This window comes from Lissotriton helveticus, chromosome 12 (assembly GCF_964261635.1).
Source record: "Lissotriton helveticus chromosome 12, aLisHel1.1, whole genome shotgun sequence".
Taxonomy (NCBI): Eukaryota; Metazoa; Chordata; class Amphibia; order Caudata; family Salamandridae; genus Lissotriton; species Lissotriton helveticus.
Window position 1 is genome coordinate 872,011,922 of NC_136073.1, and position 16,527 is coordinate 872,028,448.

Sequence of the window (16,527 nt, forward strand, 5' to 3'; positions counted from 1 at the left end):
TTGCCTGAGTCAAATGTACTGTCAACAGAGCACCAGCCGACGGGGCACCCATGACAGAGCACCCACAGACGAAGTACCCGCCGACAGAGCACCTGCCAGCGGAGCATCCTCCGAAGTACCATCCACTGACTTTTTGGGCGTCGTTGACCATGGGGCAGTTGATGACAACAATTGCACCTTTGCAGTCGTTGATATTGGATACGCAGACCGGATCGCAGTCAGCGACAGACATCTCTGCTTGGGGGTCATTGACGACTGCAACGGCAATGGGCGAACCATCACAAGTCTCCTGACGAAGAGCCGACCATCGATGATAAAGCATCTGTCGACATTAACGGTTTAGATGGTTTTGTCAACACTTTCTTTGACAATGTGGCTGTCGGCACAGAAGGGCTCACTTCAATAGAAACTAAAGTCAACTGAAACATCGACGATGACATGACCAACTTAGACGGCGGAGATGAGAAAGTCGACGTTATCGTTGTTGTCATGACCACAGACACCACTGCCTACAAGGGCGTTGACAATGATTTCATCAACGAGATAGCAGTCTTTAATTTTTGAGGCGAGAAAACTGTCGACTTAGGCTCAAGTAGAGATTTAGAAGTCATTTTAACCTTAATGGTGGCTGCTGATGGTGTAGAAGGCTGTGAATGTCCTTTATGACATGAAGACTACTTCCTAGAGGTGGAAGATTGGTTATCAGCGTTAGAGGAATGGTGCTGCTTTTTTACCACCTTAGAATGCTTTGGAGATGAAAGCTCAACATCACTTGCTCTCTTTTTTGAGGCGACAGTTTTAAGAGAGGTATCACTCTCCTCGTCTGACAGAAGGTATTCTTTAGTTTTACACTTCTGTAACCACAGAAGAAGTCTGCTCTCTCTGTCGCTCTAAGTTTTCTGTGAGAAAGTTCTACAAATTTTACAATCTCTCACCTGATGGTCAGGATGAAGGCAGTAAATGCACTTTTTATGAGGATCGTCTGAATGCAGTCTTAGCTTGCCACATGAATCACAATGTCTAAATAGAGATATCTTAGTTGTAGACATGTTGAGGAGCTGAAGTAAAGCTGAAACCACACTGTTTCTGAAGAAAATAATTCTGTCAAGTAGGCCAGAAATTGGGAATACTGAGCAGACCTTAGGGAGACTCCTATTACAAAACATGTGGTAGAAAATCTGAGTGCATGGAACCTTAGTGGTGAGGGTTCTAAAGGGTGCTGTTGCCTGATTGGATGTACTTTGGGCCATTTCTAATGACTATGAGGAGCTATTGAAGTGAATGTTTTTCCTCAATTAACTTCAATGTTAAAGTTATTACTTACTGCTTTTTATGTACCGTGGGACTCCCACTTCGACAACGGGGAATTATTCAAGCATGTGAGTCTATGATAGGTCCGACACTGGAGAACTTCCCTCTCCCAAGAAGTCATGGAGCTTTGATGTCAAAGTCGACAAAGATCTGACACCCACTGGCAAATAGATCAGCGCCGTACCTTTAAGGTGCATCGAAATCCTTGATACTGAGTGGGATCAAGAGCGACAGGAGTGGTCGGAATGACAATAGCTTTGTTTTATCTTCCCTTTTGGATCTCCCCCTTCAAGACTTCTCTGTGGTTGTGAATTAGTTACAGTACAGGAAGAACACTATATTAAGACCCATTTCACCTTTTCCTTGGCCATCAGGTTTGCCCCATCAGTCTGATGCCCTCACAATCATCAAGTGTCCTTTTGGATACTTTTTAACAAAAATTCACAATCAGCAGTGGAATAGAATCTTGGAAGATAGACCACACAATACTCAAAATAGATTTGAAACTGCTTTTTCCTGCCACACAAAGGGCACTTCACAAAAAGTGAAAATATTGTGACAGGAAAAAGTAAATAAAAATGGCAAAGTAAGCTTGAAAATATTTCCCAGTGATAAAAAACACTGAATGAAGTTGAAAGATCAGATGTTCTAATTAAACCAGCTACAGAAATTGATCAAAAACAACAGTCACATTGTTCCGTGGTTCTGTTTTCACGACCCAGAAAAATGAACTGGCTCTAAGAGGCATCAACAAGTACAGTGCATTCAGGGATTGGAAACATCACAGCATCGTAAAGACTCAGGCAATTTTGGTAGAACTCTGCTAAAATGATGTCTATGAGCAGCAGTATAGGATAAGCGGCTGTCTAGGATTAAGTTTGCGCACTGTAGTTTTGTGATGGTATTTTTAGTGGAGGAGCATAGGCTCACTGAGAAACCAGGTAAGTTTTCAAAAGAGTGGAGGTAGTATGGTATTGAAGGGCACGCATAACTAATATTTTTAAGGGACTGTCATGAAGGCATGGCTTTTATGTAATGTTGACTCAGCTTTCTTCCTCTTTCTAAATTTAGCCATCACAGACTAAATCTACGCAGTAATCCAAATTCTAAAGCTTGCCTGCGTGTGCTTCTGCATGTTCATCTAATTCTATTTGAAACAGTAACAGACATGTTGAATATCCTAAGCATTTACCAAACTGCGTGCCCCCCTGCTGTAACAGAAATACTCATACAATATCAATGCAGTTTGTATTGTTTTTCTTTACAGATTCACAGTCATTGTATGACATGTGTCAAGTTCCAGGCTTTCCGAGAATACATTGTTGGGAAGACAGCACCAATGCCGGTGAAGGTGTATGATTACTACGAGCCAGGTATTTTGTTTTTTTACTTTAGGCCAATATCAACCATCTCATCAACTTAGAATTGACTTTTGTGTCATATCGCCCAAGAAGAACAGTCGCCCTAGCAGCCTTCATAGTGAAAGTGGAGGAACGGCACACTTTTCTGTCCACAGAATCCAACTTTTTACTTTCTTTGTCAGGAGGAAGAGTACATGATGGGGTGTGGCATGCAGCTATTGAGCTGTAGTGTGATGACAGGCTGATTCGTAAAAAGAAGAATTGATGGAGGTTCAGATCCCGAGGTTTGTATTTATTTTTGTAGGTGTGATGGTGAAGCCTGAACAGAAGCCGGTGTCAAAAATAGGACCATAGGTGGTTCTAAAAGACCTGGACCCAAAGGAAACAATAGCAAAACACATAAGATGATGGACGGAATGTTGCACAATGGCTAAACATTCACCCCCAGTCACAGATCTGGGTTTAATCCATCGTTATTTTGCTCACCAAGCCACCCCAGTTCAGACATGGCCATATGCAAATCAGTCTTGACCCTGTGCCTCATGGGAACAGTCCAGACCGAACTACCAAGCCATGTCTTTCCTGGACCGGAATCAAGCATCCTAGGACCGGTTTCTGGCTATCAGCCGTCTTCAGCCAGGATAGCTTGACTCCAGTGGCTTTGTGAGCAAGGGACCCACGTCTGGGCATACCCTTTCCACATAGGGTGAACAGCAAAACACATAAGATGATGGACGGAATGTTGCACAATGGCTAAACATTCACCCCCAGTCACAGATCTGGGTTTAATCCATCGTTATTTTGCTCACCAAGCCACCCCAGTTCAGACATGGCCATATGCAAATCAGTCTTGACCCTGTGCCTCATGGGAACAGTCCAGACCGAACTGCCAAGCCATGTCTTTCCTGGACCGGAATCAAGCATCCTAGGACCGGTTTCTGGCTATCAGCCGTCTTCAGCCAGGATAGCTTGACTCCAGTGGCTTTGTGAGCAAGGGACCCACGTCTGGGCATACCCTTTCCACATAGGGTGAACAGCAAAACACATAAGATGATGGACGGAATGTTGCACAATGGCTAAACATTCACCCCCAGTCACAGATCTGGGTTTAATCCATCGTTATTTTGCTCACCAAGCCACCCCAGTTCAGACATGGCCATATGCAAATCAGTCTTGACCCTGTGTCTCATGGGAACAGTCCAGACCGAACTGTCAAGCCATGTCTTTCCTGGACCGGAATCAAGCATCCTAGGACCGGTTTCTGGCTATCAGCCGTCTTCAGCCAGGATAGCTTGACTCCTGTGGCTTAGTGAGCAAGGGACCCACGTCTGGGCATACCCTTCCCACATAGGGTGAACAGCAAAACACACAAGATGGGGGGCGTGGCTAGCAGCCAATCATGGCGGCAGCCTAAGATAAGAGCTCCGTGAGCCAAGCGGCCTCTCCAAAGATCCGAGCACGAATCCGCATACTTACAGGTCTCCAAAAGAGGGACCCGACACCCAGGACCGGGCAGGACCTAAGGCTGCATATCCGGCAGTAAACCGCCTCCGGGTGCACAAGTTCCGACCGGACGACCAGGAGGCCTAAAGAGTGACCAGGGTCCGGGGACTGCGGTACTCCAGCAAGCTGACAGGAAGTGCCCTTAGTCCGGGAAAGACCCGCCGGAAGCGCCCTGCAGCTGAGGAGTGGAGGTCGCGGCGATCTGCAGACCGGCACGAATGACCGGGGCAGCCTAATGTGTGACCAGGGAGAAGCGGTATCACTTTTAGACGCAAAAGCCGGATTGCGGGCTACAGAATCCAGACAGAGGGGCCGCCGCGAGAGCCAGCGCCGCCATCTTGGGGCAAAACGATCGGCCTGAAGAGGCACTGGTGGCCAGCGCACTGTGGCAGCGGAGCGGGCGCAGACATAGTGGGGACTGCCGTGACACTGAACAGATGCCCCCCGGTGCAGGTTTTCAATGCCGGGACACCTCCAGTGACCGGCGGAACTTCATTAGCGGCATGCATGGGGAGGAGCGCTGCACTACACGACTACACAGGGCTCAGCCTGCCTCGGCCAACGCCTCGCCGCGGTGTTCCCATGGACACTTGGCAGCGTGATTAAACAGCGGCACATTACACCGGCGGCCTATTGAGAGCAGCGGAAAGCTCCGATCCTCTGACTAACATCGGGACCTGCCAGGCGCCTTCACGCAACGGTGCGAGACACAGCCTTTAGAGACCGGTGGGGAGTGGGGGCCGCAGCGGAAGTCCCTGCTGCCTTCAGGGATACTAACGCGGAGCGGTGCAGCGGCCGTGCAACGCCCATGGTGCTGACCATAATTGGGGAACCGCCAGTAAATTGAAGACACGCTTTTGATGCCTGTAAATGGACAACAAAAGCAACTAAAGATTAAAAAAAAAAGAAAACAAGAAACAGACGCCAGCGTGAAGCGCAATTGAGACGCCGCTTCTGATACCTGAGAAGGAGTAGGAAGGACACCTGAGCGGTGACATAACTCGGAGGCCAGTAGTGGGAGTGTGCAACTCCCAAGTGAATCGCAGGAGGCATAACTCAAGCAGGGACCCCCCAAAGGGCGAAGCTAGCAGAGACACCGGCGTACGGGGTGGCGGCACGAACTGAGTTTGACACAAGCATTGGAGGGGGAAGACGGCCCCCTCGCCTGGCCCTCTAACGGTGAGGATTAGATCCCGGCCCGGAGACGGGGCTGACTCTACCACAGATCCCCACGATCAATAAGAGGCGTAAGGCGCGCTGTGAGGCCTCTCCTATGGGTGATGCGAGGAGAAACGGTAGCTAAAGAGGTGACAGTACGCCCGGCACTGAATGCATGAACTGGCAGTTTCGGATTGCCCATAAGCCGAAGACCACAGCGGCGAGATTCCCCGCCAGACTGGAGATACGGCGCAGCACCACCGCAGGGGCCGAAGTGTGACGCTGCAACGCCTGCCGGACAGCAGCTTCCTGCGCAGCGTGTGCGACTTGGTTGCCGGAGACGCAGGGGTGTAGTGGGTTACATCCCGGATACGCACAAGATCGCTTTTAGCTCCTTGCGTGTCCTCCTTCACATTGCCACACAGGGGCCGAGCACGAAGATGAGTGGAACAGGGTACTGAGGCGGCCAACATGGCAGGCAAGGGCTCAAAAGGTGGCACCACACAGACCCGCATTGATAAATACGCTTGCGACAAAGGCATCTCTTCCCCAGCGGAAGGGAGAATACTAGCCTGTAAATCTACTGACGGAGCGGGTGGGAAGAAAGCAACACTGGACGACGTCATGAAGGCCTTGACGCAAGTCCATGTGACCGTGGGCTCCATCTCTACTGAAATCACTCTTATCAGGGCAGACTTTCACAAAATGTCCGAGAAGGTGAGCTCCATGGAGGTGATTACGAAATCGTTGGTGGAAGACGTCTCGGAGCTGCAGACGGCAATGGAGCGGATGTCGGCGGAGAACAAGACACTGCGGGAGAGATTGGATGATCAGGAAGGGCGCTCCAGGAGAAACACCATCAGGATCCTTGGTGTTCTGGAATCTGAGGGCACTAGGGCAATGGACCTCTATGTAGAAGATCTAATAAAAACGGAACTCCAGCCTAAGGGCCTGTCCACCTTCTTCTCCGTTGAGAGAGCACATCGAGTCCCGGGGGGGACGGCCGAAACCGGGCGCGGCCCCACGACCAATCTTGGCCCGGCTGTTCAATTTTTGGGACAGAGATGCCATTCTGCAAGCGGCGCGAGTATCCCCACCTGTGAAAATCCAAAACTCTACGCTGGCCTTTTTTCCGGACTACACGGCGGAGGTCGCTCGCCGCAGGAGGACGTTTTTAGATGTAAAGAAGGAACTGAGAGCAAGAGAAATTCCATTACTCAATGCTATTCCCAGCTAGATTACGAATAGTGACAGACAACAGGACCTGGTTCTTTGACACTCCTGAGATCGCCCAGGATTGGCTGGAACGATGGAGGCCGGCCACTCAACCTCGCCGTTCAAATAGAACACCTGGGAATCGGGGGACAGGGAACCATCCGAACTCTCCAGCTTCAGGGCATGAAATGGAGGAACGCTCGCCAGTAAGAGACAGTGTGGACGAAAATGCTGACACGGAACAATAGCCACCCAGGGAATGTAAGACATTAAATCGACTAAGCTGACTGCCTGATGGACTGCCGCTGGACACTGGGCTGAGGGCATCTGAGGAGGGCAAGAGAGGCCGCCGACTCCGGAGAGTTCTTCGCCCCAGCGAGCAAGTATTTTATGTGTGGGATGGGTTAAGCACTCTGCTAAGTTGGGGGCGGGCAGTTTCAAGTCCGTATAGCAGGGGGGGCAGGGAGGGGTGTTCAGGGAGGGGTTGTTTTCAGTTTTTTTAAATGTTTGACTCATGGAGGTTGGGTATGGCACGAAGGAAATGACACATTGGTCAGCACACAAATGACACGAAGGTATCAGTCCGTAACGCAAACATGTCTTCCACTACAGGATAGAAATGGCACATGGCTCGCAGGCTGATACCCTGGATGGGGGACTTCACACAGGGCCGGTAGCACCACTACAATTGATGTCTTAGAATGTGCGGGGGTTGGGGGACAAGATTAAGAGGGGGCTGGTTCTGCAGGGAGTTAGACGGTTGGGTCCCGCTTTAGTTCTTTTACAAGAGACACACTTGGTGGGCACGGCTACTCAGGCACTAGACAGACGGGGCGATCACATGATAGTGCATTCAGATTTCACCTCAAGATCACGCGGGACAGGCATACTGATGCGGAGATCATCCCCGTTCATACTACAGACCACTAAAACAGACGACCAAGGCCGCTTTGCGGCAGCCCACGGACAATGGGAGGGCAGGCCACTAAACATAGTGTCTGTTTACATTCCGCCAGCACTCCATACAGTTGCCCTTCCTGACCTGGGAAAATTCCTTCGTGAACTCCCGGAGGGCGACCTTATTATAGGAGGTGACTTTAACGCAGTGGCACATAACATGCAGGATAGATTCCCGGTCCGAACACAGACCCGGGGTCCCTCTCGATTCAGTGAATTCTGGTGGACTTCTGGCGGCAGTTACACCCTGAGGACCAGCAGTACACCTACTACTCCACTGTTCATAATAGTCTGTCTCGTATCGACTATTTTCTTGCCCCGGGCGAAGGCCTTCTCACCATAGGTGACGTACAGATTAAACCTAGGGGCATATCTGACCACTCTCCGCTCACACTGACTTTGTCGTGCCCAGAAAGGGCTCGCAAAAGAATATACCCGATTTTTCCAGGCTATCTAAAGATACCGCACATACGTAAAGAACTAAACAAGCATTTACAATGCAATGGTCTCGGCATCATTAACCCCTTCCACGCTCATGACGAGCTGGGCTCGTCATGAAGTAGCCTCCTCGCACGCTGATGACGAGCCCAGCTCGTCATGAAAGCATGAAGATCCAGGAATCCCAGCACAGCAGGGGAATTCCCATAGCATTCAACGTGTTAAAGGTAGAGCTACTGGCATTGCTCATGACATTTCTTTTTTTTTTTAAATCATCAATGGCATTGTCATTTACATTGCCAATAGCTTAATCGTTAAATAAATGTCATTGTCATTTACAATGCCAATAGCTACACCCTACACAGAGCCACCCTCACACAGACACACTCAACAGCACTCTGCACTTTGTACTGAGCAGCACACAGCACTCTGCACTCAACAGCACACAGCACTCAACAGCACTCTGCACTCAACAGCACTCTGCACTCAACAGCACACAGCACTCAACAGCACACAGCACTCAACAGCACACAGCACTCAACAGCACACAGCACTCTGCACTCAACAGCACACAGCACTCTTCACTCAACAGCACACAGCACTCTGCGCTCAACAGCACACAGCACTCAACAGCACACATCACTCTGCACTCAACAGCACACAGCACTCAACAGCACTCAACAGCACACAGCACTCTGCACTCAACAGCACACAGCACTCTGCACTCAACAGCACACAGCACTCTGCACTCAACAGCACACAGCACTCTGCACTCAACAGCACACAGCACTCAGCAGCACACAGCACTCTGCACTCAGCAGCACACAGCACTCTGCACTCAGCAGCACACAGCACTCAGCAGCACACAGCACTCTGCACTCAGCAGCACACTGCACTCTGCACTCAGCAGCACACTGCACTCTACAGCACACTGCACTCTACAGCACACTGCACTCTACAGCACACTGCACTCTTCATCTTAAATTTGCTGTGAGTCTCCATTTGGTTACGTGATTTTAGTACATGTGTACTGTTTAGCTGCTTTGTGTGTTTTGGTAGGGACTTACTTTGGGTATCACTGTTTGTGACTGCATTGTGCAGACTGTGTGCTGTTTGTCTAGATCTACGTGCGATGTGGTTCCTCTCCATGTTTTATGGTTGTTTTGTCTATGTTGGTGATGACTGATCTAGTCTGTTACAGTTTGAATCTGCATTTTCTTTTGCAGATCTTAGTGACCTCTCTGCATTAGGCAGATGTTTGCATCTTCAGAAATGGTGGCTTTAGTTCTCTCCGATTCTCATTTCACCACAGCCAATAGACAAAAATCAGCATGCCCAATCTCCTTATATGGATGAGGAGTTTTAGGTAGGAGTGCTATAAATGGCATCTTTTATTCTAGTGACAGCGCCCTAACAGCACATTCTATCTAAGTGGTGTACTGTAATTGCTGGCATTTGCTCAGGGTATTAATCAAAGGCTCCTCACAAGTCCCATGGATGACCCAGTCTTGAGAAATAACATGTTCTCTTATGATATACATTAGGGTATGGAACCAGCTGCCCATGATTGAGAACATTTTCAGCTGTTTTAAGCTCATTTGGCATTCTTTGATTCTCAAGCATGTGACTAAGAGTGTCAGATGCCCGTGGGTGAATGAATGAATGAACCACCTTCTAAAGCCCAGCAGCTGCTCCAAACAGGAGCGTCCTGGTGCTATGTTGAGATAGGGAAGTAGGGTCCTAATTCCACTAACTAAACAGAAAAGTCTTCAAATAACACAATAATGTAGGGTCAGATTACACTTCTTTAAATAGGTGACTCTTCAAATAAGTCTTAAAGACGGACTCTGAGGAAACACTACGAAGATGTTCTGGAAGAGAGTTTCGCAGACTGGGACCCAAAAATGAGAAAGATTTACCCCCAGCTCTCTCTTTATGCATCCTAGGAATGCATAAAAGGTCACCAAGATTATGAAGTCCAGGACTCAAAGGCAGCTTAAAAGAACAGTTGGGGCAGATGTAAGTCCCCCTTACCTTTAAAAGACAAGTGCGAGATGGCCGCATTTGGGCGTCTAGAACCCTATTAGGGTCTCCTTACTAAGAAGTATTCTTCCATCCATGGCTGTAGAAGAAAAGGCAGCATGGCTGGCGCTGGTCGCATTCTGGGCATGGATGGGCACTGCAGTCTTTCACTCGCTTGACCCGGTGCCGAGTGCCTCGAAGCCTTTCATCTTCTCTCCACTGCGCTAACCCCGAGGCCCGCCTCCGACCCATCCCCCAGGGACCCTCTATGATGCCTGTCAATCACAGACCCGTGGCGCATGTTAATGTAATTGATCTATTTTCTGCACCGGGTCAGTTATTCCCTCTGTCGCATATATCAAGATTAATTAGCATCAGAAATGAGGCTTTAATGTGGCGCTGGCTAGGCCCGAGTCACGTTCACACTCACTCTCTTTCCCAGGCCCCCCTTTCCAAACACATTTAACCCCTGTTTGACCACGCGGCTCCCCTGCCCACGTCCTTGCGAGCGAACTTGAGACTACAAAGGGGCCCTTTGCTCTTTAAACGTTTTCCTCCCGACACTCACCTCCCCCGCCGCACAGGGGTGGAAGAGGTTCTCAGCTATACAGCGCTGAATGGAATGAATGCATACATTGTGGATGCCCTGAATGCCAGGCCCCGGCGGTCTCACACAGGCGTGTGGTGGCGCGGCAATGAGCAGTTTTTCACACAGGATCAGCGGGAAGCGTGGGGGTAGCCGAGAGCCGCTCAGTTTTCAGTCCGCTCTGCCAGTCGGACACGGGACAGGTGCAAGGGCATCGCTCACCTTCCTGTATCACTACTAAACCAGCATCCCTGCGGCCCTGCCGGCCCAGGGCGAGCTTCTGCCAGATTCAGAAGGGAGGAGGCGCGGGGTCGCCATGTTGATAAAAGTAAACACTAGATATAGCAGGTCAACCATCAACAAAAAAAACGGCACTCACCGGCTGTTTGGGGAGGCGGCGGCTCCTCTCTGCCGCGGGCAGGGCTGCTGGGCTTCTCCGGTCAGCGGCGGCTGGGGACGGGCTTCTTCTCCTTGCCGGGCAGGAGCGCGGGAGACCTCCCGTCCGCTTCCTGCCTAGCCCACTGTACTTCCGGGTCGCGGCTACGATTTTCGGGTGTCCTGGGCTGCGGCGGTAATGCGGGGCAGATGAGGGGTAGGCTCCCTCTTTAATTTAAATAAACAGCGGGGTGAGCACCCGATGGGGGGATCCCCACGCCGGGACTTCTTCCGGCGGCGGCGGTGGTCGGGCAGAAATGGCTGCTTCAAAGCTTCCGAAATTTTTCGGATTTGGGGGCGTGTTTTGCTGTCCTGAGTGACGGACGACGTCACGAGCTAAAGAACAGCAAAACTTACACCCCCAAATCCGAAAAAGACGGGGCTTGTTTGGAGTGACTCCCTTCTCTTCCAATGGCTGGCCTCTGTTTAGGAAGCCAGCCAATGGAAGCGAACGGAGCTGAGAGGAGGGTCTAAACGGCACTACTAACTAACATTAAATCTCCGGACCGGAAGCTGCTTCGCAGCTTATAGGTCCCGAGACCTAAAAAGGGGACCCAATTATACTTCGCGGAAAACACGGCCTCTGTAGCGTCACCTACGATCTTGTTGGAAGCCTACAAACCGGTATTGAGAGGGCAGGCCATCACGACCATAGCGGGACACAAGCGAATGCAAAAAAGGGAACTGCTGGACCTAGAACTAGAACTCAATAGGGCAAATGCAGCTCACATGGCAGATCCTACGGTGGACACGCTGCACTCGCTTCGACTTTGTCAGCAGCTCCATGATGACCACCTAAGGCGACGGACAGCCGAGAACATTGCGGAGACTGCGCATAGAGTCTACGACATTGGGGATATGGCGAGTAAACTCTTGGCCTGGTTGGACAAAAAGAAGGGAGGTAGTAGGAATATCCTGCAGCTGCGGGGTTCCGACAGGGTGCTGCACACGCGCCCGTCGATGATAATAGAGGCCTTAGCTGACCACTACCAGGAGGTATACACCCCGGGTGTCGACATAACACCGGAGGCAGCGACGTCGTCTCTCTACGGTGTACCGACTCAGACCCCATCGCAAGAAGCAGTGACTGAGCTGGAAGCTGACCGATCGCCGAATGAGATACAGTTGGCCATCAATGCGCTCCACTCCGGCAAAGCCCTGGGCCCTAACGGGATCCCTATTGAGTGGTACAAGGCAATGTCTGAAACACTAAGTACACCCCTACTGGCCATGTACACAGAAAGCTTGGAGCGAGAGATCCTGCCCCTCGACCAGCGGATGGCAACCATTATGGCGATCCCGAAACCAGGCAAGCCGCCCACGGAGTGTGCATCATATCGCCCAATATCGCTCCTTAATGCCAAGGCCAAAATCCTAGCGAAATTATTGGCTAATAGACTGATGCCTCACCTCACGCACTTGATCCACCCGGATCAATCGGGCTTTATGCCACACAGAAGTACGGCGGTAAACCTTCGACGATTACACGGAGCGATGGCTCGTGCCCCGTTATTGACTGAACCGCAGCCATCCTGTCGTTGGACGCCAGGATGGCGTTCGACATGGTGGAATGGCAATACCTATTCGCAGTGCTGGCCCACATGGGCTTCGGCCCCAAATTTATCTCCTGGATACGGCTCCTATATGCGAGTCCGGTAGCGCATGTGGAAGCGAACGGCCATATCTCCCGTGAGATATCATTAGCTAGGGGGAGGAGGCAGGGATGCCCGCTCTCGCCTTTATTATTTGCCTTAGTCCTGGAACCGCTGGCCACTATTATTAGAGCGTTCCCGTTACTGAGAGGAATTCGCTGGGGAGACAACTGGGAGGACAGAGTCTTCCTTTATTCGGACGACATGCTAATTTACTTGTCGGACCCGGAGAGGGGCATTCCGGTACTCCTGACACTGTGTGATGCGCACGGGCAGACTTCCGGATACACGATCAATTGGACGAAGTCGGTCTTTTACGAGCTTCGGGGTCCCTTGCCGAATCTTCCCGCCGGATGCCCGTTGGCAGTGGCGGGCACCTCCCTCCGAGACCTGGGGATCCACGTCACCCGCTATGACAAGGTCTTTTATGAGCTGAATTTGCTACCACTGCTCGCTCGACTGAGGACTGACGTGAGACACTGGAAGGCCCTCCCTCTGACATTGCTGGGGCGGGCAGCGCTGTTTAAAATGATGGTGCTGCCATGTTTTTTTTATGTATTGGAAAACACGCCGACTCTGGTGCTGCCCTCTTATTTCCGAAAAGTGACGGCTGAGATAACTGGTTTGCTATGGGGCGACCGACCAGCTCGTGTAGCACACATGAAGCTCGTCCGAGGCTGGTATGACGGCGGGATAGCCCTGGCGAATATACAATTGTACTACTGGGCGGCGCACCTTAAGGTCCTTAACCAATGGCTACATGCCCCGCAGGACGATCCGGCCTACCTCGCGGACAGAGCACAGCTGGGCACGCACAGTTTGCTGGCCCCGCTGTACCACAAGGGTCTAGCAGCGAAACTAACAGGTCCGACCAGGCACGTAGTGGCACTATGGCACAAAGTGCAGACAAGACTCAAATGGGGGGGGGGGGTCATAACAAAACTTACACCTCTATGGGACACCAAGGCACTGGGTCATTTACGACATAGCAAGGGATTCACCCAATGGGACAACATAGGAATAGGAATCTCCACGGTGGGAGACATGTGGACAAAAGATGGGGTTATCCCATTTGCGCTCCTCCAACAGCAGTACAACCTAGGTCCTAATGAAACCTACCGCTATATCCAAATACGACATGCGCTAATGGCGGAAATCGAGGCGGGTGCGGAGGTCCCAGAATCCTCCCCGCTGGAGGATCGCCTGCTAACTGATTATATGCAGACTAGCGCCACTTCCCTCACATATCGGAAGCTACTGAATAACCTGCCAGACCCCTTACTTAAACTGAGGGAGAAATGGGAGGATGAACTGGGTGATATGGATGAGACAGACTGGAACGCTGCGATGGAATCCCCGAAGGAAGCGGGCATCTCGGCCCGATTCAGGCTGGTGCAGTTTAAGATACTGCACCGGATTTACTTCACAAGGACTACTTTACACAAACTGCACAGGGCTGACCACCCGTATTGTCTCAGGGGATGTGGGGGGGAAGGTACACTATTACATACACTTTGGGAATGTCCGACTATTGCTGATTATTGGCGACAGGTACTACGTACCATTTCCCAAACCCTAGAGGTATCCCTTACGCCTGATCCACGCACGTGCCTGCTGAATGTATGGGGACCGAATGACTTGACGCGCCAGGGACAACAGTGGGCCGTTGTGGGTATTATGGTCGCCAAGCGAGATATAGCGCAGAAATGGGGGGCGGCAGAGGCATCGACCTTGGCGCAGTGGTGCAGAAACATGGTTATGCTTTTGGTGATTGAGCGAGCAGTGTATAAAATGAGAGCTAATCCCCGCAAGTGGAATCAGATCTGGATGCCCTGGAATAGCTACCGGGGAGACCCGTGTGAACCTTTGCCAGAGGTAGACATTGATAGCTCAGAGGATGAGGAAGATGGGGATTAAGTAACTCAGTGGATGGCTACCCGTATTGATACTGTGGTATAGCGGGGGATCGGCAGGCCAATGAGCCAGTTCTATTAAGGGACCCCGGGGACTGAAAGGGACACGACGAGCGAGTGGGTTGAATTGCTGTTGAGGGAGACTGGCAACATGGTCGCTGAAATGTATATTGCTTATCGAACCTATTGAGTCACATGTTTGATTATGGTTATAAAACATAAAAGTGAGACGAACTCTGATTCTTTCAAGAATAAATGTTACGCTTTCTGCTGTATTGTCAATAAATTGCTGCCGGACCGAAGGCTGTCGGCTGAATGGCTGTGTGTTTCATTTGACGACTTACCGAAATGCGTGGCAGCCGGCCTCAGGGTTGTAGGCAAAATGCTGTGTGTATTGAGCAGATGTTAATAAAAGTCTTACGTTAAAAAAAAACCACAAAAGATGATGGACGGAATGTTGCACAATGGCTAAACATTCACCCCCAGTCACAGATCTGGGTTTAATCCATCGTTATTTTGCTCACCAAGCCACCCCAGTTCAGACATGGCCATGTGCAAATCAGTCTTGACCCTGTGTCTCATGGGAACAGTCCAGACCGAACTGCCAAGCCATGTCTTTCCTGGACCGGAATCAAGCATCCTAGGACCGGTTTCTGGCTATCAGCCGTCTTCAGCCAGGATAGCTTGACTCCAGTGGCTTAGTGAGCAAGGGACCCACGTCTGGGCATACCCTTCCCACATAGGGTGAACAGCAAAACACACAAGATGATGGACGGAATGTTGCACAATGGCTAAACATTCACCCCCCAGTCACAGATCTGGGTTTAATCCATCGTTATTTTGCTCACCAAGCCACCCCAGTTCAGACATGGCCATATGCAAATCAGTCTTGTCCCTGTGCCTCATGGGAACAGTCCAGACCGAACTGCCAAGCCATGTCTTTCCTGGACCGGAATCAAGCATCCTAGGACCGGTTTCTGGCTATCAGCCGTCTTCAGCCAGGATAGCGTGACTCCAGTGGCTTAGTGAGCAAGGGACCCACGCCTGGGCATACCCTTCCCACATAGGGTGAACAGCAAAAGCAAAACACACAAGATGATGGACGGAATGTTGTACAATGGCTAAACATTCACCCCAGTCACAGATCTGGGTTTAATCCATCGTTATTTTGCTCACCAAGCCACCCCAGTTCAGACATGGCCATATGCAATTCAGTCTTGACCCTGTGCCTTATGGGAACAGTCCAGACTGAACTGCCAAGCCATTTCTTTCCTGGACCGAAATCAAGCATCCTAGGACCGGTTTCTGGCTATCAGCCATCTTCAGCCAGGATAGCTTGAACCCAGTGGCTTAGTGAGCAAGGGACCCACGTCTGGGCATACCCTTCCCACATAGGGTGAACAGCAAAACACACAAGACGATGGACGGAATGTTGCACAATGGCTAAACATTCACCCCCAGTCACTGATCTGGGTTTAATCCATCGTTATTTTGCTCACCAAGCCACCCCAGTTCAGACATAGCCATATGCAAATCAGTCTTGACCCTATGCCCCATGGGAACAGTCCAGACCGAACTGCCAAGCCATGTCTTTCCTGGACCGGAATCAAGCATCCTGGGACTGGTTTCTGGCTATCAGCCATTCTTCAGCCAGGATAGCTTGACTCCAGTGGCTTAGTGAGCAAGGGACCCACGTCTGGGCATACCCTTCCCACATAGGGTGAACAGCAAAACACACACAAAAAAAGATGGATTTAGGCCCAGATCTCTGTACTGGGGTGAATGTATGACATTGTTCTGCATTCTGTCCATCAACTGTTGGTTTCCCAAAGGAAACAATAGCCTGGAGACGAAACTTTGATGGAGTGTTTTGAAAAATACCTATATGGTGGCTCCTGGGTGATCTTGAATGGTGACGTCTGTAGCAAGAACTTGACCCTGTTCTTGACCTAGACCTGTTGATGCGAGGTCTGGTA

The 16,527-nt window shown here is 50.6% G+C and overlaps 1 protein-coding gene across 2 annotated transcripts in view; it reads left to right on the forward strand.

Annotated features, from left to right (window-relative positions):
• CPAMD8 (C3 and PZP like alpha-2-macroglobulin domain containing 8) overlaps window positions 1-16,527 on the forward strand; it is a 1,183,022-nt gene that overhangs the window by 850,323 nt on the left and 316,172 nt on the right. For both annotated transcript variants that reach the window (XM_078671323.1, XM_078671324.1), the window contains exon 38: window positions 2,579-2,684. In XM_078671323.1, the coding sequence (XP_078527449.1) occupies window positions 2,579-2,684 (106 nt within the window). The remainder of the gene's footprint in view (window positions 1-2,578; window positions 2,685-16,527) is intronic.